Source organism: Hoplias malabaricus, chromosome X2 (assembly GCF_029633855.1).
Source record: "Hoplias malabaricus isolate fHopMal1 chromosome X2, fHopMal1.hap1, whole genome shotgun sequence".
In the NCBI taxonomy this organism is placed as follows: domain Eukaryota; kingdom Metazoa; phylum Chordata; class Actinopteri; order Characiformes; family Erythrinidae; genus Hoplias; species Hoplias malabaricus.
The window spans coordinates 21,736,188-21,759,314 of record NC_089819.1 but is presented as its reverse complement, the minus strand read 5'-3'; the positions used below and the strand labels follow the sequence as shown (position 1 = coordinate 21,759,314).

The window sequence follows — 23,127 nt, the reverse complement described above, 5'->3', positions numbered from 1 at the left end:
ACCTTACACGGGTCGAGTTATGAGGCTAATACTGAAGTTATTAGAGTTATTATAGAGCTTCCTATCTGCATTTTCAGTTCCATGTTATATAGGCAACTACATGAGGCTAAAATTGCTAAAGGGTTGCAACAACACTTACCCAACTTACTGGCTTAAAAATACACAAATATCTGCGTTTACTTCCTTTAATCTACTCATATGACTACCTTTACCTTTATGTCCACGGAGTTCACATCCATTATCTGCTCTGAATCCTCATTTCACACATAAACCATGGACTCCACATCCCTTATTCACTCTGAAATATCACAACCCATTTTACACCTTTTACATATACATATGCATCATTACTTTTAGGTTTCAGGAATGACTGCTTACCTGTTGAGGAGAAAATGATCAAAATGAACAACACGACAATAAAGTCTTGCTTTAAGTTGCCTCCACCTTTCAAATACATCACTGAGCTTTTTAGCAGGATGTAGAGATTTTTATGTAAAATCTAGCATTATCTCTGCTCACTTGTGTGGCAGTTGTAGTGAACTGTTTGTGTTTTACCTGGCGACCTGGGTTTCTGTTCTCTGCTGTGATTGGACAGAGGGAGGGATCTCAGGCAGAAACATCAATAGAGCTTCGCTATGGAATGGACCTCCTCAAAAAAGAACATCCTTTCTGCAGCACTACTCTCAGGGATACCAGTGCTTTAACTTAGAATGTTTCCTAATCTCTGATGACAAATACTGGTCATTTTATTATGTAGTACATTGAATATATTACAGATTGCCCTTTTGAATATGCGCGAGTGTATGACTTAGTGAGGGGGTGAGTTACAAGCCAGTTCCATGAAGTGCTTTGCATTTAAAAAAGAAATCAAGGAATGAAACCGAGGGACTTACAGCTCCAGGATGAGAATGACTTCATTCTTGTTCTCAAACACATCATGCAGAGTGATCACATTGGGGTGCTGGAGCTCTTTCAGTATGCTCACTTCCCTTTCAATATCTTCCTTGGTGACTCCGCGTCGGCTGGACTTGCTCCTCCGTTTCTTGATGAACTTAGCTGCATATTCGAGACCTGTGATTTTCTTACGGCATTTCCTTACCACAGCAAACTGACCACTGGAAGAGAAGAATAAAAATGTGGTCAAGTGCTGGCACTGCTAAAAAAAACAACATAACATACTTTCCCACAGAATATGACAAGCAAAATACGTTCTTCTTCCTTTATGAGAACATACGAACTCCTTCATTGTTCACTGAAGGCTGGGATGGAGGTCTGTAATTTTGCCAAAAGCATAATAATTATTTTGCCTAAAGAGAATGAACAACATTCTTTTGCAGGCAGGGCTGAGAGTACAATGACAGCTGCAATCACAGTCTCACCAATCTAAAAAAAGGCTCAAAACTCCCAACAGCACATTTGGTTTAACATGTTTACACCATGCTCTCCTACTGCAGTACTGCACGTTCCTATTCTAAAATGTTCACATCCCAGCTCCACTGAGTCACGACGCAGACTCTGAACGACATCCAAGATGTGCCATTGCCAATAACTCAAGCTGAGGGAATGTCATGTAAAGAAAATAAATAATAATAATAAAATAGCCAGGCTGCTACTCCCATCCCTACCAGAACAAAGCAATAGAAGTTATTTAATTTTCAGTTTGGTAATCACTGTTTGACATCATGTCTTAGGATCAGTAGATCATTAGAGAACATGTCGAATTCATGCACATTTTTATTGTTAGCTAGTTACAATTACTAATAAAGGACTCATAATCTCACATACAACAGCTGAAGTTCTTTCGGTACATTATAAGGAATATGGCACCAACATATAAGGTTTTTAAAACATACCTAGTCCTGCCTCTCTTTGATCTCATTAGACCTATAGAATAATTCCAGGTTTCAGTCTGGATCTTTACTGTGCCATATCTTTTGGGCCTCTTCCAGAAATGTTTAATGTACTGGCTTGTCTTCTTCGTCAGTACCTCCCAAGGCTGAGATAAAATGCAAATGCACTGTATCTATCTGCTGTGAGGCCTGCTTGGTGCCTGGCTGACAATAAGTAAGGCCTGAATGAATGGAGGTTATTAACATGAGAAAGCTCCTCTGCAAGGGACAGTCTTCCTTCCCAACATTGTTCAGAAAAGATTATTCTTCGATGGCAATTGTTACTTCCGCAGAGCAGCCTTTTTGGTGACCTTGCTGCAGCTGTTAACATGGCTCTTCAGAATGTGATGGAAAACGTGCACTAATGCATTACTTAGTTCAAATAACGATGAACAAACTGTTAAGTTACAGTACTACGTTGTCTTGTGTGTAATATGCATTTTACAGAAACAAACTGGTCAGTAGGTTAACTAGGAATAAGTGTCTTAACTGATTGTGAATACAGTATCACGCAGTAAACAGCTATGTTATTTTAACTGCTTCACAAACTGGGATTACAGAAAGCCAAGTCCAGTCCTCCAGTGAGTAAGCTGAAGACAAGAGTGTCATGAAAACTGCTGTGAAAGAGCATGAGCAAGAAATGTAGAGAGGAAATAATATATAGGGAAGAACCCATTAGCATCTGATTGACCAGAAATATGAAGAAGATTACAAAATAGCATTCAACAACGTAGACTAATGTCCCTAAGCGGTTGTCCAGCTGGCAAACTCACAACTATCAGCTACAAGATGATAAACAAGGCCACGATTGGGCTAAATTATGAAATATGTAATTAAACATTTTGTAACTGGTGACATTCAGCACAGAGTTAAGATGGTAAAGACAAGACAAGATTTATTTATACAGCATATTTTATTGGAAATGAAAAAATTACCATTAACCAAAGGCTCCATCGCTCTTTTTTTGTATTGTTATTGAGAATCATACATTTTTAATGGTATTGTTACAAACTACAAAATGATAACAAAAAGACTGTTATAACCACGATTTTTCTTAAAATTACGTCATCATCAAATTATTCAGTGGAGCTCGTTTGTGGCTGCGTTTGAATTACATAGCTATTGCTGAACAATTGCGTGGAAGGAGGAAAAAGAACTGGTCCCTTGTGACCTTCTGAGCATGGCTTTTGGCAATGGGGCAGGGCTGAATCCTTTGTCAGTGACACCCCTAAATGAGAGGATCATGCGTTGTCAGCTGTGCCAGTTTCCATGGCAGTGCTGGGGCTGGAGGGGTTGGGATATGGAGGGCAGGCAGGAGGGGGATTGCTTCCTACCCTGCTCATCCCTGCCAACCCCCGTGGAGCAAAGCAGTCCACTATGCATTGTGAACAGCGTCACCAGCAGCCCGGCAACCAGCAGCAAAAAAGGAGACAACACTGACTTCACTCAAGCGAGTCAGGCTGTTGGGGAAGCTGCACCTTTTTTGAGAGCTGCCCAAGACGAGGCAAATGTGCATATCAAGATGTCAACATAGCAGGGCTCTTGTGCTCCTATCTGTAGCACCATGGTGATGAAGTGGCTCGTTAATCACAGCAGACACTCAATGGCCTGACCAGGGGAAGTGCTCTTCAGTCTTGGCGCTGGTGTAGTTTTGTACAAGCTACAAGCACATTATAATCAAGCTGAGACGGAGATGGCACCCCTCCAGTGTCAATGGGTTTCTTAGTGTTAGACTTGCTTTTGCTTTCCTCCACGCCGTTCTACAATTTTGTAAAATGCTTTACAGCTATGCCATAGATTTGGCTAAACCTTGGTGCTTGGTATGCTTAGCCTCTGAAACAAAATTCCAGCACCGAACACAGATATTACTCAGCAAGTGCAACCTTGACATACAGTAGAATGAGAATGCAGACTGATAAGACCGTAGTTTGTCTTCTTTAATATATTATCATATTCTTTCATGCCTTTCATGAGTATTATGCTTATCAATCTCACTCCCTGTGACACAAGGACAGACTGTTTCCACAATTCCCACCAGGTTCTAGAAACCCTAACAAGAAGGAGCTATTTACTTGTTTTAGTCTTCTGACCTATAACACAATTTCTGGATCTGGAGGCTACTCCCAGGAAAAGACAAAAGTGAAGCAATAGCTGCTCAAGAAACGACATTAAAGCTTTGTGCAACACACACGGCTATTGGCTGCAATCAAACTGAAAATCTCAGCTGTGAAGGATCAGCAAAAAACAGAAAGTCAATGTGGCAACTTCAAAGGTCCAGTAAAGTTCTCAAGATTCAGTTTTAGCAACCTATAATTTAGGAAAGCATAATTAAATGAATTTATTAATCTATTAATCAAACAGATTTGAATCAATTAAACCTTGAGAATTATAGCTTTATAGAAATCTGTTAAAACAAGCATTATGAAACACCTAGTAAAGGGTTGCCTAACGATGCAATTCAGCATGTAAAAGTGTTGAGTAATACTGAAGGGAGGGCAGATAATAACCGCAACTGCTCACAGATGCTAAAAGGAAAGACTGGCTGGCAGTATTTCAAATTAGAGCGTTTCCCTGCAGAGGCAGCCCAGCCCAACTTGCTGAACTTAAGGGCCTTTACTGACTGAAGTGACAGAATTATGGCTGATAACATCCTCCGGATTCACTAAGAGGAGAGAGCTCTTCGCCCACCAACACAAAGCGCTAGCTGATGCTTATTCTTCAGACATACAGGAACAGAAAAGCCCTCTCACTAATGATACCCGTGGGATCCTCAGAAGACACACACGCTCCAGAACGGGTTACTCCTGAATAAACTCAACCCTGCAAAATACCCAACAACCATTAAATGATTCAATACGTATTTAGCTCTTAGGATAGTCCTATAAAGAAAGAGGGAACAGCAAAGAAAGATTTCAACTGCCAGACATGCCAACACAGGAATCGTGTTGTCCTTTGTTACCTTTTAGGAATGGGGCATCCAACTTTTGCCCACTTTGTGTGTGAGTGGGAAACTTGAGCTGGGCTGTGGGGAGGGTCAAAAGGAGGGATGTGAATGGCTTCTGTTCCCCATTGCTGTGTTGTTTTCTGTGTACTTATTAGAAGCCTACTCCAGCAACTCCTCATGCCTCAAAACCAAGACGCAGACTTGCATTACACAACACAAATGTGGGGGGTGGTTTATTAGGAACACTTATCAATGGATTGATGAGGTTGTGTGTTTTGATCCCATGCTGCAAGAGCTGAAGTATTTATGTCTTTATTGCAAGAGTGTCCTTCTCTCTTTAATTACCAGGTGTAATCCAGTACTGATAGAGATTATCTCACAGGTTACAAGTACTGCACAGGCCATACACATTACACAGTCATTTGTGTTAGTTCTAAGGAATGCAGCACAAGCGGTTAGGTGAGTATTAACATCAAGTGAACAATTCAAGCTCACAAGCTGAGCCAAGCATTGTTACATCGTTGTACAGGCTGAATCTAATAGAGTGCAGCTTAGCAATATTTTGCTGTGATTTGCAACATATAACTGAATAACTGTATGACAGGTTTATAACATTTCTGTCACTGGGTGTGTTACTGCAGTCACCAGTCACCAAGCATAGATCTATAGTGCTGGGCCATATGACTGTATATCATTAGCACAATTAACTGATTTTACCTCAATTAAGATGTTGCTGGGAACTTGTCTGCCTCTTTTCTTTGAGTCATGTACTGTTCAAATTGGTTGACGTAATTGTGCTTCAAGTGTTGAAACAGAGTCGTGGGAATAAAGAGGGGCAGGGATGTGTGTTGCTGCTTACACTTTAGCGCAATCTTCATTGAAGTCAAAACATGTCCAAATGACAGATGCATTTTTCTTTAGTACAAGTTGCTCGGTCAACATCTGTGTCTAGGTCCTCCTCCATGTTACTTCCATTTGGAAGTCTAGATGCAGCAAAATCAAATGACTACATGTGCAGCAGTAAAGGTTTAAGGGGACAGTATATGAATTAGGGCTGTGCCATATCGTATCATTCGTGATAATATTGTCATATATTTTTAAAAAACTATATATAAAAAATAAATAAATAAATAAAATAAATCAATATCATGATAATCTGACTTGTTTGCATAATGACTCAGCACAGCAACTACAGTGGAACCTCTACCTACTTGATCCTTTCCATGACCCGGTTCGTAAGTAGAAAAGTTAGTTTCTCGAGTCAATTTTCCCCATTTAAAATAATGGAAAAGCAATTAATGTGTTCCAGCCCCCACCCCGAAAGTCACCCTTTTTGCACTGATATATGTTTACAACACTCTCAAATTAGTAAAAAATACATGTAGCGTTACTAAAAATAAAAGAGAAATACAGTGGTAACAGTAATAAAAAAGAAATAATAAAGTTGTAAGTGGTTACACATCGCTACCTTGAAGACGTGACGACTGGCTGGAGGAGTAACACAGGCACTGGCTGTATGACGGGAGGTGGGGGGGTGGGTGGAATAACGGAGAGTAGGTGGGTGAATGTGGGGAGACAAAGCGTAGATACGGCTTAACTTAGTACGAATTTCGATGTCTCCTATTTACACTAATGCTAAATTGCTAAAGCTACAATTTGCTAATCTTAAAAGCTCACTCAAGTCTGGGCGCTGGGAGACTCGCCTATTGGGGTCAGTGGCCATTTCCAGCCGCCGGCTCGGCGGAGCCTCGGGTTTGTTTCTAGAGTCGTGGTTCGTTGGTGGAAGCAAATAATATTAAAATGCCTGGTTCGCATCTTAGAAAGTTCGTTAGTATAGGCGTTCGTTAGTAGAGGTTCCATTGTATTTGTAGTAAAATAAACTTTTAAAAAATAAAAACATTTATATTATATTAAATATATTTAATTTAATATGATTAATATTAACATATATTTTGTTGCATTAGTGTGTTCTTGAAAAAATAAATCTTTTTTTGTCATATCACCAAGAATATCATTATATTTCTTTAGGTCCATATCGCCCACCCCTAACATGAACACACAGTGAGGGACATATTAACAGAATTAACAAAAAAGGATGAACAGAATTTAAATAAAAGGCAAAGGTTCTGAATGTCAATTACAATTAATTTACCATTAATTGCCCAGTCCTAGTCTGACACATGTATTAATCTTTAAGGTTACTCAAGCACAGTTCCGCCTAATTTGCCATTTATGCTGCCTCTGTATTGTGCTCTGATTCCCATAGGATTTTACTAGAGATGTAGATTAACAGTCTACACAGATAAGATTAGCAGTGTTACCATCATGTAAATAGGGCTGATTGTGTGAAAGTGTGTTGTGAAACTGAGGAGGAAACAGGAGCAAAAACAAGAAAGAAACCAAGAGCAAATAAGCACAGAGTGAATAAGTGTGAGAGGCAAACAAAAGAGAACCCAGCTGAGGTGGATTTCCTAGAGAGGCCAAACGCCTGCTGCTTGCTCTCAGCCTTGGTGGTATAACTAATCCTGACAGTGTTTCCCACCTGGCCTTTCCATGAAAGATGATGAGGTGGGTGCTCTGAATACAGATCCTCAGTAACCCAGTGTCTGAACCAAGCTTTCTCCTGGTTTGCCCTTGGTAAGGGATTTTAATGTCATTATTCCACATCCCCAGCAGCAGCCCAGTGTGATGTTATGGTAATATCAGCTCTATTAGAACTGGGAAAGGAGGTCAAGGTATGCAATAATGAACAGGAGATAGGGTGCGACCATTTCATGTAGAGCAAAGCTCTTTAATTCTCTCCTCTTTAAGTGTGTTATTCTCTTTTCCAATTTTCCACTCATCTCTGGACCATTAGAATTAGGAGGACAGCATCAGTTCACCTGAGATTCACATGTTGCCTTACAGCAATTCTGCCCACAGAACACCTATACAGACACACAGGAATACCTGCTGCCCATTGGTAAGGAAAGGAATGACTATGAACAATGCACCCATTCTTTGCAGACATGGTATTTGAAATATAACAAGTTTGAAGGAACTACACGTTACCATATATGACTTTTTTCAGCTAATGATGTCTATTCTTCCAACCTTCTGGAATATATGAGAGAAAACGCAAGGATTTTTTAAATTTGTATCCAGAACATGTGCCACAAAACCCCCCAAAGCAGCTGACACTTGCTGACTCACGGTCACCTGCTTGAAACAGAAGTTCCACATAGAGGCTCACGTTGACCTCAATCAGCTCTTGAGGGTAGTTTATACAAACAGGCTCTGAGACCAAGACTAACGCTTCTGCTGGGTCTGACTGGGGTCTGAGAATAATGGATCTCAAAGCAGCTGGAGAGCAGGAGATAACCCGCCTCTCCTAATCTTTGGCCTCAATCCCACTATAATCCAAGCCTTGAATGGTCAGCACATACAAAATACACTTTTAATTTGACTGACATTACACTATATTGTGACTCTAGAGATCTGTGCTTGTCACTCCCATGCCTCGACTGTAGATTAGCAGCTGCAGTCCAAGAGCAGACGCTGGCAATTTAAGCTACTCCCACAGTGAGAGTCGATTATCTGAGATCTGTGGCCGGCATCTTACACCAACACTAACGGAATACAAAAATTTGTTGAAATGGTGGAGTATGAATACTGATAAACAATGAAAGACCACAAAATTTTGCAAGAAATACAGCATTTCTCCTAAAACTGTGGCATCTGTTAAAACTGCTTAAAGCTGAGGGAGAGCAGAGACTGCTTGTTTAGAAAGACAAGCTTCCATTTTGCACACGTCTTGCTCACTCAAGTAAAAAATTGGAGAAGTGAAGAGAAAACAAGAGGAAAGTGAAACTGAGTAAAAATGTCAGAATTCACAGAGACAGATTTCATCCTCTATATTCAAATCCAAGCGATAGGGATATTAAAAATGTTTTAAGTAAAAAATTAGGGAGAGGTATAACTATAGCTACAATCTGGCAGATGATAAAATAAAAACACACACACTCATACATACAGACACTTTTGAGTCGCCAATCCACCTACCAATGTGTGTTTGTGGACTGTGGGAGGAAACCGGAGCACCCGGAGGAAACCCACGCAGACACAGGGAGAACACACCACACTCCTCACAGACAGTCACCCGGAGGAAACCCACGCAGACACAGGGAGAACACACCACACTCCTCACAGACAGTCACCCGGAGGAAACCCACACAGACACAGAGAGAACACACCACACTCCTCACAGACAGTCACCCGGAGGAAACCCACGTAGACACAGGGAGAACACACCACACTCCTCACAGACAGTCACCCGGAGGAAACCCACACAGACACAGGGAGAACACACCAAACCCCTCACAGACAGTCACCCGGAGCGGGAATCGAACCCACAACCTCCAGGTCCCTGGAGCTGTGTGACTGCGACACTAACCTGCTGAACCACCGTGCCGCCCTAAAACAAAGTTATATTTCACAATTAAAGAGGACATATTGTACCTTGTTTTCCACAAGTCTACACAGCTCCCTGGGATTTCAATAAAATGTCTGTGGCAAGCTTTCCTCAAAATCAAGATCAAACAGCACAGCATGTCTAAACAGCCCTGTTCATAATGGCTGCTACCAGCTCCTGTTGAGTAAAAGCTTCTGTTTTCTGTAACAGTGAGGTACAAGGAGCGCAACCACTAATTTTAAATTATTATATATTTCTTCTCTATCTTCTCCATTCTCATTTTTGCCATTTTTAAATCAGAGCTCAAGATCTCCAAATAAATGTGCTAATGCGTTCAAAAAAGTGATTTTATTTCATGTGGTCATTCTGCATTTCAAAATATATCAAGTAGGTAGCAACAGTGTATAGTCAGGCCTATGACCAGCTTGTCACAGAGTATCCAAAGATTATTCGATTATTACATTATTACATTAGATTATTTTAGTTGGTTAAAATAAATATATTGGGCAAGTTCCACTAGTGTAGGTTTAATAAGATTTTCGGAGGTTAAGCATCCGCTGAGAATGAAGAGGACCAACCAGAAAATGCAGTTCACATTCTTATCCTCTGCCCAAACTCAATACCGTAAACAGGGTCAAGCATCTCAGCTCTTTGGATTTCATCAGACTAGTGTTACATATTTCAACAAACTTTCCATGCCTCCACCCTGATCTCATCACAAATTCTGCACTGAGCATATCTCATGTTGCCTGCTAAAATGCTTTCACACACTCGTTTCTTTTAGATGGCAATGTGAAGCCAAAGCAACTATAATTCCTTTACTTTGAATACTTTCCATGTAGTAACAGTCTCTTTCCTTTTTAGAGACATTTCCTGTTGTGCTGTAGCATTATAGTTCATGCTAAAATTCTGAAGATTAAAAGAAAACGGAAGCTTCTGCTTACTTACTAAACACAGAACCAAAACACCAGCACTCAAGTATTAAAAATACGCTGGTCATATGAAAACACACACATGGCGTGGCTTTGTATTAAGCACACTGATTGTACATCTGCTATAAATGCTGCAGTGAAATATTCTGGCTTTGTGACACTACACTACAGACTACAGCTAAAGTAATGAACATCAGCACCTGTAGTGTGTGCATTTAACGCCGCTAACCATGTTGCATTCTCCATTTCCACAAACATTTCCTCCATATTTCATTTTCCATGGTTGTATCCAGAGAGCCTATTCTCAGGTCTGTGGGAGAATGTGTTTGTCTTTAGGTGCTTTGCACGTGTTTATATTCCCTGGGAACCTGAGGTGTATTTTCACCTGGTGCCAAGCTGACGTCACTTATTCTCTGAAAAGCAACCATGACACTAAAGCACTGGAGATTGCAAAGACTCTCCTTTCACTGGGCTTCTCAGCACAGATAACATATCGAACAGGTGTGTTCAAACCCTCAGGACACATGGTGGAGAATTCTCACTGGGCTGCTGGGTTAAGTTGAATGATGGGTTTTTAACAAGGCCATAAAAGGAAGCATTCGGAACGGTATCACAGCCCGTTCAATACGACTTCCTCTACAGTGTGTGTTTACATTTCAGAGAGTGATCTTGTGCAGTCCTGTTCTGATATCTTAGTTGTTGCAGTATCCAGGGTCGGTTTCCTCCAATGTAGTGACTAGAATCTATATATGATCATAAGCTTCAGAAGTCTAAATGGTTCACACAGTTCCCAAGTGCATTATTTTAATGTTGCTATCACACAGATTTTGTATACATTGGAACCTCTACCTACGAACTTGATCCGTTCCGTGACCCGGTTCGTAAGTGGAAAAGTTTGTTTCTCGAGTCAATTTTCCCCATTTAAAATAATGGAAAAGCAATTAATGTGTTCCAGCCCCCACCCCGAAAGTCACACTTTTTGCACTGATATATGTTTACAACACTCTCAAATTAGTAAAAAAAATACATGTAGCGTTACTAAAAATAAAAAAGAAATACAGTGGAAACAGTAATAAAAAAGAAATAAAGTTTTAAGCGGTTACACATCGCTACCTTGAAGACATGACGACTGACTGGAGGAGTAACACAGGCACTGGCTGTATGACGGGAGGTGGGGGGTGGGTGGAATAACGTAGAATAGGCGGTGAATGTGGGGAGACGAAGCATAGATACGGCTTAACTTAGCACGAATTTCGATGTCTGCTATTCACACTAATGCTAAATTGCTAAAGCTACAATTTGCTAATCTTAAAAGCTCACTCAAGTCTGGGCACTGGGAGACTCGCCTATTGGGGTCAGTGGCCATTTCTAGAGTCATGGTTCGTTGGTGGAGGCAAAAAATATTCAAATGCCCGGTTCGTATCTTTGAAAGTTCGTTAGTAGAGGTTCCACTGTATTTGAAAAGCTACAACTGTACTTGAAACACACTTTTCAATGGGTGCACAAAGCAGAAAGTGAGCTTGCAGCAGCAGACATTCAGCATCATATATAGGACAAATGTTTTCAAAATTGGTGGGCTGCCTTGCAGCCAAAGCTATGTGCTGCCACTAGGTGTATCCATTTAATATTTCCTTCCAAGGGGGAACAAAGGCTAGTGTTATCAGTTTCTGAATCCTCCCTCTACAGGGAGGTCTGCTCACTTTTACATTCAAGACAACAGTGGTACATACTGCAGGTGAAATGAAAAATAGCCAAGAGTAGCCTTGAGTTTAGTGCAAAACTTGTTCATCATGAACGGCTGGAACTAAACACTTTTATTGCTAAAATGGTACGTTAAGGGAGGGCAATGTAAAAAATGTATAACTAACATGACAACCACACATTCAGACTCTGTCTATAAGATTTTTAAAAAGCCTGAGAAATTGCCCAATTTGACAAAAACAAAATCAATATTTCACTGAAATGAAAAGAAAATGAATCTGAAAATTACTAAAACAAAGATGTACCAGAAATAAACGTTTTCCTTGCTATTCAAAACTCTTTTTACACCAAGACTGGTATACATTTCAAACCTGCCACTATAATCTTCTGAAAACACACCCCCCTCTGTATAATCATGTCGGCATGTCTCGACCCCTGCGTGCTTTATGACAAAGCAGCTTTTGTATTGGTCCGCCATTGGCTTGTCAGGCAGTTCGGAGGGGTGCCCTGCTGGTTAACACAACTCCAGCCCCCACATTACACTCAGCAACCCCCAAAAATATCACAGACCCAAAACTGATGTGTGCTACATTTTGAATCTCTAAAGAGGATCCTTTACACAGCCTTGAGGATTATTACTGCTTTTATTCCACAGATGAAACGAAACCTTACTCTTCACAACATTGAACAGAAAGGAAACACCTGGGAATGCCGCCCTGTCTCAACACCCCATCATTTCCGGATCTTTCCTCTGCGCCATTCATCCTCCAGAGTGACACGATTAATTAAAAAACGAAAGTCGCTTGTTGGCAGCAAATCCGAGACAAAGGACTTTCCCTGCCAAGTTACTACAGGCGATTTCTAAGGCTTCACAGAAAGACAAAGGCTGGTTTGGTTTTGGCCCTAGTTACATGAAGTAAGAGTAGTTTTTAGTGCTTGGCTGACAGAGGTACCGCAGGGCTATGCCAAGGAGTGAACTGAGGATAAAGGGTCAGACAGACCAGTGCTAACAGCAGATACTGGGGAGGATGGGCAAAATGACCTTCTGGTAAAGTTTCATACATATCATTTACCCAGTGGTTTGTAGGTAGGCAGTTAATATAGCCACTGAATGCAAAATCAGTGCTGAGTAATCTAAGTGGGAGTCTTAATAGATTTCATGACATTCTTCCACATCTCAAGAACTCTGCTTCTTAGACAGATTTGACACAAACAGCTATAGGAGTTCAAAAGTGCTGCATTACATAATGTCATTTGATATTGCCAGGATTTTCTCTTAAATGTGTATCAGCTTAGTACAAGAAACAGTCGCCCACTTGCCCAAGACAGCCTTTTTTGTTCAGTCTCTACACCTTAAATAATTCTATTCGCCCCTTTGAAGAGCCAGAGATAACTCATTTACACAGTTCAAATACCTGCATATTGTACAACTGTCAGTTAATACAGAATCAGCAGTATTCACAATAGAGCTAGAGAGATACAGCTAGCCTAAGGTATCACAGATTATAGATAAAGAACATTAAAACATACACTCTCAGAAATAAAGGTACAGAACAGACACATTGTTGTGACTAAACGTAAAACAGTGTAAATGTTCCTTTAAATATATTTGTGTTGTGTTCTCTAATGGTACTGGAGACTAAATACTGTGTATGAAATCAACATAAAGTACTAAAAAGTACTTAATATCTAGGCTTGAGGATACCACCACAGTAACAGCAAAAGGTACCACCACAGACACAGTTTATCCTATGAAAAATGTTGAGGTCTCTAGAAACCAGCTCCTTATTCAACAAACTACCCACCACATTAACTCATTTAGACATTATTTACATAGCTGCAGTCCAAAAAGTAATCACAGATCTGGCACATGTCCCATTTTAAATGACAGGTCTAAAAAGCTTTAAGGAATGAATACAGGAAGAAATCTCTAGGAACCATGTTGAGGTCTTAAATGAGCTAACAGTGATTGCTTCTGAGACATCCTGAGTACCACTGAAGTGATAATGATTTTAAGTGGATACATCAAAGTTATATTAGCTAGTTTGATCTGTGTTGTAAAGAGCCCTCTTCCTCAAAATTGGCATAATTTATCTGTGGCCTGATACCAGTAGCACAAACCTGGCCAAGTGTTTTAGAACTAATGGTAAAAATAACATTTTCCCTTCTGAGACTGAAAAAACAAAGGTGCAGTGTTTGGACTGGAAACTGAAGCAGTAAAGCATGACTATGAAACCATGTTCATCAGGGGTATCTAGACAAAGAGAGTTTATTTTTCAGCAGAATATATGGCCTAAGTATTAGAGAGTATAATGCTTTTCCATTATTTGCCTTTACATTCAGCAGTTTACAGTGTGCCATATATTTGAAGATCATATATTTTGCCAATTTGTATTTCTAAATATGTACTTCTATACTGAGCATTTGCTACATTAACATTCTATGGTGGATTAGCGGATGATTTATGTTTACGCTCAAAAGCCTTAAATTCTCATCATGCTGTAAATTGCTGATGTGGAAAAGGCAGCGGGCTGAATGTAAATATCTCAGAAACACAGCTGCTCTCCAAAAGAATCTAGATGTTACGCCTTATAAACATGGAAATAATACATTTCAGTGGGATGCATCTTTAAATATGCTTTCAGTGATTAGCAGAGGCACACTGCTGCTACGATCACTCCCATGTTCCAGTGTACACATGTAGAGCCCATTGTAAAAATGGAATGATGGCCTTGGACAGATCAATACAGTCATTTTGACAGTGGGGATACTGCAGTCACCGCCATCCCCACTTGCCCCGAGAACTGCCAACAGATACAATCTATCGACAGCTAACATTTAGCAATTACCCCTCCACCCCCACTTTATTGACTCTCTGTGTTAATGCCAGACTTTGAGTACAAGAGAACAAATTCAGTTTAAGGTCCATTCAAGGATAAATTATTTTTCTCAGCTTCACTGAAGAGTTACTTCCCAAATTAAACCCAAATTTTCCACTACTTATGAAATAAAACATTTGATTTGTAATATGGCTGCTGAATAAAAAAAATACATCTAAGGTTAAAAATACAAAAGCAAATTTTTTGGAAACTGTAATGAATATTAAGCAGCACAACACTTGTTTCTGTGATGTCATACAAAGCACCACATTTGCAAGCCTTTATTGAGACCTTTAATCAAGAAGAGGTGTCTGTGATGTGGAGTGGCCTATTATGACATCACTGATAACATTTAGAACTTGAATCTCTGAACATTCTGTTGTGCATTTCTATGGCAGATTTTTTTTATGTAAATGTATTAAATATGACAAATTTGATCAAGGACATAGCACACTTCTCACTGCCAAGAAGCTGTTAAAATGGAGTTTGTATGTTAAGCATTTCAGGCTGCATTAAATGCAAAAAGCTGAAAATGAAAAAGACTGAGACAAAGAATATGGAGCAGTGTTTCAGTCTAGACCAATCTTTAATTAGGCCATGTAAGACAGCATACTTCAGTCAAAACTTTGCAGTAGCAAAAACTGCCTGTGTAATATTAAATGAAAGTGTGGTCAAACTCTCATAGGGGAAAAAACTAAACAAAACAAAACACAAGAAAAAGCATGACATAGGTCATTTAAGGAAATAAAGATTCACTGTGTAGAACTTGGGTATTTTCAGTGGATTTAAAAGATCCCTCAACTTAAAATTCCAGGCATGTTCTTGCCAGTAATGAATACAAAATATTGCAGTAAAGATCCATGACATGTATTCTAAAAGAGCAAGGGGGCTTTGCCCCAAGGCCCTGAGTGTGAAATTGCCCAGTATTCGTTTGCACACAGAAATTTGTATTCAAAACCAGGAAGCCTTTTACCTCTAGTTAAATTGAATTTCACTTGGGTCAGATACAAGTCTGTTGGAAAAGTCTGGGAAAGGCTCAGACAGATTTTCTAGCTCAGAGATAAATAATAAACAAGCCATTTGTACCCATATTATTTCAGCTCCCCAGTCCGATACAACTAAACTGCAGCTATTTTTCCTAGAAATAAAGTTGTGGCAGCCTCCAAGACAACCTCCATGCAGTGCATTAGGCTAGGCCAGTACAGACCTCCACAGACCAATCATCTAATTGGACAGATGAAATCTGATCAGACAGAACTGGAGAGTCATCGCGTTGGAGCTACCAATGGCAGATGCAGTGGGATAATCAACTCAACTGAATTCGACTCAACAATTTACTCATCCACATCTAAAGGCAGCAGTGGGCCCAGTTTTCCGGCTCAGTGTATACAAACCTGCCCCATTTAGGGGTCCATTTGGTTGTGCATAATTTGAATTAATAGTTTGTATGTGTGAGTCATTTTGGTTCATTAGTGGAAAATGACTGTGGGTGGACAGTTCAGGGAGAACAGAGCTGGAGCCCACTAATCTGCGGTGCCAGAGCCATGTGCATTATGTAACAGCTCACACAGGAGTAACCAAGGAAACGGCACTATGGCGAGCATGGAGTAGACACACTCCAACGTATTTTGCCAGAGATGGACGGTGGGATTTACCAACGGCTTGCCTGGAGAAGCGTGAAGTGGAGCAGCAGGAGCCCATCTCTAATGCTACTTAGAGGCTAGTCTGGGCTTGTTTGTGTTTGCATGTTTGTGAGGTTCATTCACTTTCATTACCTTCATTTTTTCAATCAGAGATGAGAGCACAAATAAATCAATATATTGCCATTTAATTAAAAGTAAAAGTCCCTTCAGTGCACAAATCAAAACTGCCTAAATGGCTCTTTGGATTTTTTTTGCTGACACAGGAACGGAAAATGATTTGAAACAAAGTTTCACATTTTATTTTATACAAAGCTTTATTATTACTGAGCACTTCTATAATTTCCACACCCCATATCAGCCATTTCCACTTTCTAGACCTGTTGTTTATTGTCCATTGTTAGCTATGGAGGTTTATACAAAATGTACATATATGATCCTGCATAGCGAAAGGGCTCAATTGGCTTGTGGATAATGACAAATGCAAAGGAGATGAAATAATTTCACAACATGAGTGAAATAGAAAGTAAGCGGCAGGTCTTCACATATAAACTTTGGCTGTATTAAAATACGCAGTGCAGAAAAAAGAGGTAACATGCTACCACCACATCTGTGTAACCGCAGTGTTGAGAATGATCCACCACCCAAAGAACAGCTGCCCTCAGAGGGGAAAAAATCTACAAAACACTGAGAAAGTATATGGAAACACATACACGCATAATGTGCAGGACATCATATAGACTACAGTTCGTAAATATACAGCTACAAAGTGCACCTATGGTATGTGAAGCTGACTACATGCACGATGAGCATAGAAACAATGTGGACAGTTTAATATTTGGCTGATTGCATGCATTTTATGTACATGCATGCATGTACATGCATGCATGTATGTGCATGCATTTTATGTACTTTTTTTCATATGAAATTAGATGCTAACTTTTCTCACAACTGTTTTTTATTCATTCATTCATTATCCATAACTGCTTATCCAGTTGCGGTGGGTCCAGAGCCTACCTGGAATCATTGGGCGCAAGGCGGGAATACACCCTGGAGGGGGCGCCAGTCCTTCACAGGGCAACACACACACACCCACCCACTCACACCCACTCACACACAAATTCGACTCACACCTACAGACACTTTTGAGTCGCCAATCCACCTACCAACATTTGTTTTTTTGGACTGTGGGAGGAAACCCACGCAGACATATGGAGAACACACTAACTCCTCACAGACAGTCACCCGGAAGAAACCTACGCAGACACAGGGAGAACACACCACACTTCTCACAGACAGTCACCCGGAGGAAACCCACGCAGACACAGAGAGAACACACCACACTCCTCACAGACAGTCACCCGGAGGAAACCCACGCAGACACAGGGAGAACACACCACACTTCTCACAGACAGTCACCCGGAAGAAACCCACGCAGACACAGGGAGAACACACCACACTCCTCACAGACAGTCACTCGGAGGAAACCCACGCAGACACAGAGAGAACACACCACACTCCTCACAGACAGTCACCCGGAGGAAACCCACGCAGACACAGGGAGAACACACCACACTCCTCACAGACAGTCACCCGGAGGAAACCCACGCAGACACAGAGAGAACACACCACACTCCTCACAGACTGTCACCCGGAGGAAACCCACGCAGACACAGGGAGAACACACCACACTCCTCACAGACAGTCACCCGGAGGAAACCCACGCAGACACAGAGAGAACACACCACACTCCTCACAGACAGTCACCCGGAAGAAACCCACGCAGACACAGAGAGAACACACCACACTCCTCACAGACAGTCACCCGGAGGAAACCCACGCAGACACAGGGAGAACACACCACACTCCTCACAGACAGTCACCCGGAGGAAACCCACGCAGACACAGGGAGAACACACCACACTCCTCACAGACAGTCACCCGGAGGAAACCCACGCAGACACAGAGAGAACACACCACACTCCTCACAGACAGTCACCCGGAAGAAACCCACGCAGACACAGGGAGAACACACCACACTTCTCACAGACAGTCACCCGGAGGAAACCCACGCAGACACGGGAGAGAACACACCACACTCCTCACAGACAGTCACCCGGAGGAAACCCACGCAGACACAGGGAGAACACACCACACTCCTCACAGACAGTCACCCGGAAGAAACCCACGCAGACACAAAGAGAACACACCACACTCCTCACAGACAGTCACCCGGAGGAAACCCACGCAGACACAGGGAGAACACACCACACTCCTCACAGACAGTCACCCGGAGGAAACCCACACAGACACAGGGAGAACACACCACACTCCTCACAGACAGTCACCTGGAGCGGGACTCAAACCCACAACCTCCAGGCCCCTGGAGCTGTGTGACTGCGACACTACCTGCTGCGCCACCATGCTGCCCACTGTTTTTTAGAATATCCCAATTGACAAAATATCTGCCATCTTAAGATATGATATCTCCAATGTTTGTATTTATACTGATGTGAGTTTAATCCCAATGCTGTTAAGGAACTAGTGAACACAAAAACATATCTGTGCCTTAAAATTACATTCTTCAAGATGAATTAGTTTGAGAAATTTTTATAGCATTCACAACTAAAGAACAGCATAGAGACTGATTAATCATACTGACATGTTTTCTGTGCATTTATAAATGTTAGTATCTGTGTCCACACCTGTTCAGCATATCTGATCATGACATCACTACCTGAAAGAAAACATTCCTTCTTATCCATGCTACTGAAACCGAACAATCGCTGACATTCCTGATGGTGTTCTGATGAATCTCAGGCATTCATGCTTTCTGACAGTGCACAGTCACATCCTTTGACTTTACAGGGTAATTTCAACTACTATATTTACAGAAGTCACATCTCTACCAAAAGATACTGAATTGTAATAACCATTAGGGGTGGGCCATTTCCTATCATTCACAATAACATCGTTATCGTTTTTAAAGCGATTTTAAAAAGTCAATAACGTGATATTTTAACACGTTTACGTAACGACATCATGAAATTAGCCATAATATGGCATATGTTCTTTACATGAGTCATTTAGACACAGTGAGGTATGAAAAATGAGGAACAGTGAGGTATGGAAAGTGCCTCTCAATGATTGAAATTACATTTGTAGTCAAATAATACGTTAAATTAATAAAAGTATTTTTCATTGTTTCGTCATATCGCCAAAGATATCATTATCGTGAAAACATCGCCCACCCCTAATCATCATAATATCTGTTTATCCAAATCAAAAATGTCTGATATATTATTGCACCAAGCAGCACAAGCACTACAACATTTCATACTACACAACAAATGGCTGTTGATAAAGTTGTAAATAACTGTACAACACTTAAGTTGACATACAACTGACACCTTACTAACACAAACACTTCAACAGGTTCGTCAAGATTTTTGTTTGTTGATTTTAGCTCTCGATTCCTTAAATGTCAATAAGGGAACATGGAAATGTCCAGAAGTGTGTTAAGTTCACCATCCTAGCAGATGAGCAGCTAGGGTGCGCTAGATCCCTCTAAACAAGTACTTTAAAGCAGCCGTTCCCAAAGTGGAGGGCGCAGTGCAGTGTCTGTAGCAACAACAGCAGCTTTATTTCACCCTATTACAAGTCAGTGGATTATAACAATGGTTTTGAAACTGTAATCTTCAGGTAAAAATACTATGTAGTGTTCCTTTAAGAAGAAATTTGTGTTTGTCTTTGATCCTTGAGAAAGACCCTTGACATAACGGTAGAATGTCTTTTTCTTAGGATATAAAACCACCGTTGAGTTATACATGAAAGAGGGGAAAAGAAACCCCACAAGATCCCATTTGTAACTTAATCAAACTGGCAGAACTAATTTAAATCTTAGCACGGTCAAACTCTTAAATGAGCTTACAGGCCTTGATTGTTTCAGTTAAAGCTGTCTGAGAAGAAAGAAGATTCAAAACACCCTCTCAAAGCAGTCGGAAGAACAAAGCAGTCACCGTAGCAACTTGGGGGTGGAGCCCTATGGGTCATGTCTTTAAAAGGGCACCTATGGAGACAGAAACTGACATTAACCTGGTTTCGAGTTGCTTGCTGCCAAAACACGAAGGGGACGTAAGCTTGATTTTGTTGTCTTTGACACTGAGTGTCATCTTAGGTGACTCCAAATGTAAAAAAAAAATAAATAAATAAAAATCACAGTACCTCAGCCTCAATTTGAACATCAACATTGATACTATCAGCTGCCCCAGAGCTGGGCCATTTCCAAAAATCTTAGCTACTGTCCTTTTTATAGTGCTACAGCACTGGCTGCCCATCTATTTCTGGCTTTAACACAACAAGAAGATGAATCGGCCAATAACTGTCAAGATTTTTAGTCTATAAGAGAATTACAAGGACTGACCGCAAAAGAAAGTGACTAAAATTACAAAACAAGGAGGTAGCAGAAAAGAAGAGCCACTTTCTCACTCTGTCTGTAGCTTAGCAACAGGATTACCACAGCTAGCAGCCTCCTGCCAGAGACACGGCGAGATTAACACGTTCAGCTCATCTATTACTGAATATTAATAAATCAGTTGGGAGACACTGTTTGTTCCGCAGAATACAGTGAGGCCACTACATCACTTCCAGACGGACCACATCCACCACGGCTGTGACTGCAATTACAATTCATCACTTACTGTCACAGGCCACAATGGACTATTTCCTATCACTCAGTTACTGGCAGCATTTCATGTTGGAGTTTGCCTGAACATAAATTCAGGTCATAAAAAGAACGTGCTGTTTCCACAAGGCTTTAAAAAGGCTGATTTGGAAATGCTCCATCAAGCTCGAAGGCGATTGTGTCATAAAACAGGTGATGATGTCTACATGATGTGTTAAAGCAACTGAGTCAATTGAACAGAGCTGACCCTGGGTTTCAGTAAATATCTGCATTTCAAATGCCACTTTGAGACCTCCAAGAACAGTTTTCCAGAAACACACAGTAGCCTACTCATCCAAAAGCAGGTATAAACCTTTTAGATGCTATGTACAGGGGTTAGACAATGAAGCTGAAACACCTGTCATTGTAGTGTGGGAGGTTTCATGGCTAAATTGGAGCAGCCTGGTGGCCAATCTTCATTAACTGCACATTGCACCAGTAAGACCATGTGCATCCAATGGTTCAAACATTGTGTCCTGAAGGCGGTGCCGTGTATCAGGACGACAATGCACCAATACACACAGCAAGACTGGTGAAAGATTGGTTTGATGAACATGAAAGTGAAGTTGGACATCTCCCATGGCCTGCACAGTCACCAGATCTAAATATTATTGATCCACTTTGGGGTGTTTTGGAGGAGCGAGTCAGGAAACGTTTTCCTCCACCAGCATCACGTAGTGACCTGGCCACTATCCTGCAAGAAGAATGGCTTAAAATCCCTCTGACCACTGTGCAGGACTTGGCCGCAAAAGGAGGCCCTACACCATACTAATAAATTATTGTGATCTAAAACCAGGTGTTTCACTTTCATTGTCCAACCCCTGTATGTCCAGTCTAAATCACTGTGTTAACACTTAACCCTAATCTGCTTGGAAGCATGTTTTTATGTGTAACACAGGAGGTTCACTCTTAAAAAATAATGTAAATATTCATAAAAAGGGCTGTGATAAATTACGTATGGACTAACTATCAAAAATTAGGTTTTTAACTGTAACCTTGTTTACATACTACACTGAAGTCACATTTCAAAAGAGAGAGGATAATGCTCTCCATTGTATGAGCCCTTTAAAAACATGCAATACGAACACACTAAAAGTTTAAAGGTCCTTTCTGCTTTTCTATTGTTGCTGAAATAAATTGAAGTCTCTTTGTGTGTGTGTCGTCTTTTTTTTTTTTATTTTTTAACATGCACAAAATATCTCATCACAGCCAATCAACATACATCATGTACCCAACAGACACACACAAACACACACACTGCTTGGAAGCTGTCTCCGGCCTCTTTGTGACCAGTCTGTCCATTAATCACAGTAGACTGGAGCCCAGGACAAAGGCCTGTGCTCAGCTCTGTTGATTAGGCTGTCAGTTTACACTGTGCACCTCCACACTTGGGCAACAAACCAACAGAAAATGTTAAAAGAGTGGTGTGGGTTAAAAAAAAGGTTTCAGGTGCCTTGTGGTTGTTTTTTTTGCCTGTGGTGCTGTGGTTTCACTCTGGTGAATGCAAACTTGAATCTATGTAGAGAAGGCTGGGCACAGATGATTAATCGTCAGGGATGAGCCACAATATCATTATCATTTATAACTTTTATAGTATCCGATCATATTTAAATTTACGTCAGCAACCACATGTTATTAATCTAGTCAAACATCATGTGATTTGCTGTTATCCAAAAGCTAACATTGTGCTAGGATTCAGCACCAGCTGAAATTATTTTTATAGCAGAAGTGGTTTTTTTGTGGTCCACATTTGTGGCCCAAATGGTTGTCTCAATGCACAGTTCCCTACTTATCAAGTGCTTGTAGTTAAACAATACAACTTCAAATATATACGTACCTTATAACAACAAAAAGATTGTGGCTGAATGATTAAATACTTATATGTTTTGATAACTTGGATGATCTGATAAGTTTGTGGAAAGCATAGAATATCTTGGACGTGGAGGAAGTGGTGTATCTTGCAAAGGAC

The 23,127-nt window shown here is 40.8% G+C and overlaps 1 protein-coding gene across 1 annotated transcript in view; it reads right to left on the bottom strand.

Moving 5' to 3' along the window:
* LOC136676624 (death-associated protein kinase 1-like) overlaps positions 1 to 23,127 on the bottom strand; it is a 75,551-nt gene that overhangs the window by 46,130 nt on the left and 6,294 nt on the right. Inside the window, 1 exon segment of the mRNA XM_066653732.1 lies at positions 894 to 1,115. Within this exon segment, the coding sequence (XP_066509829.1) occupies positions 894 to 1,115 (222 nt within the window).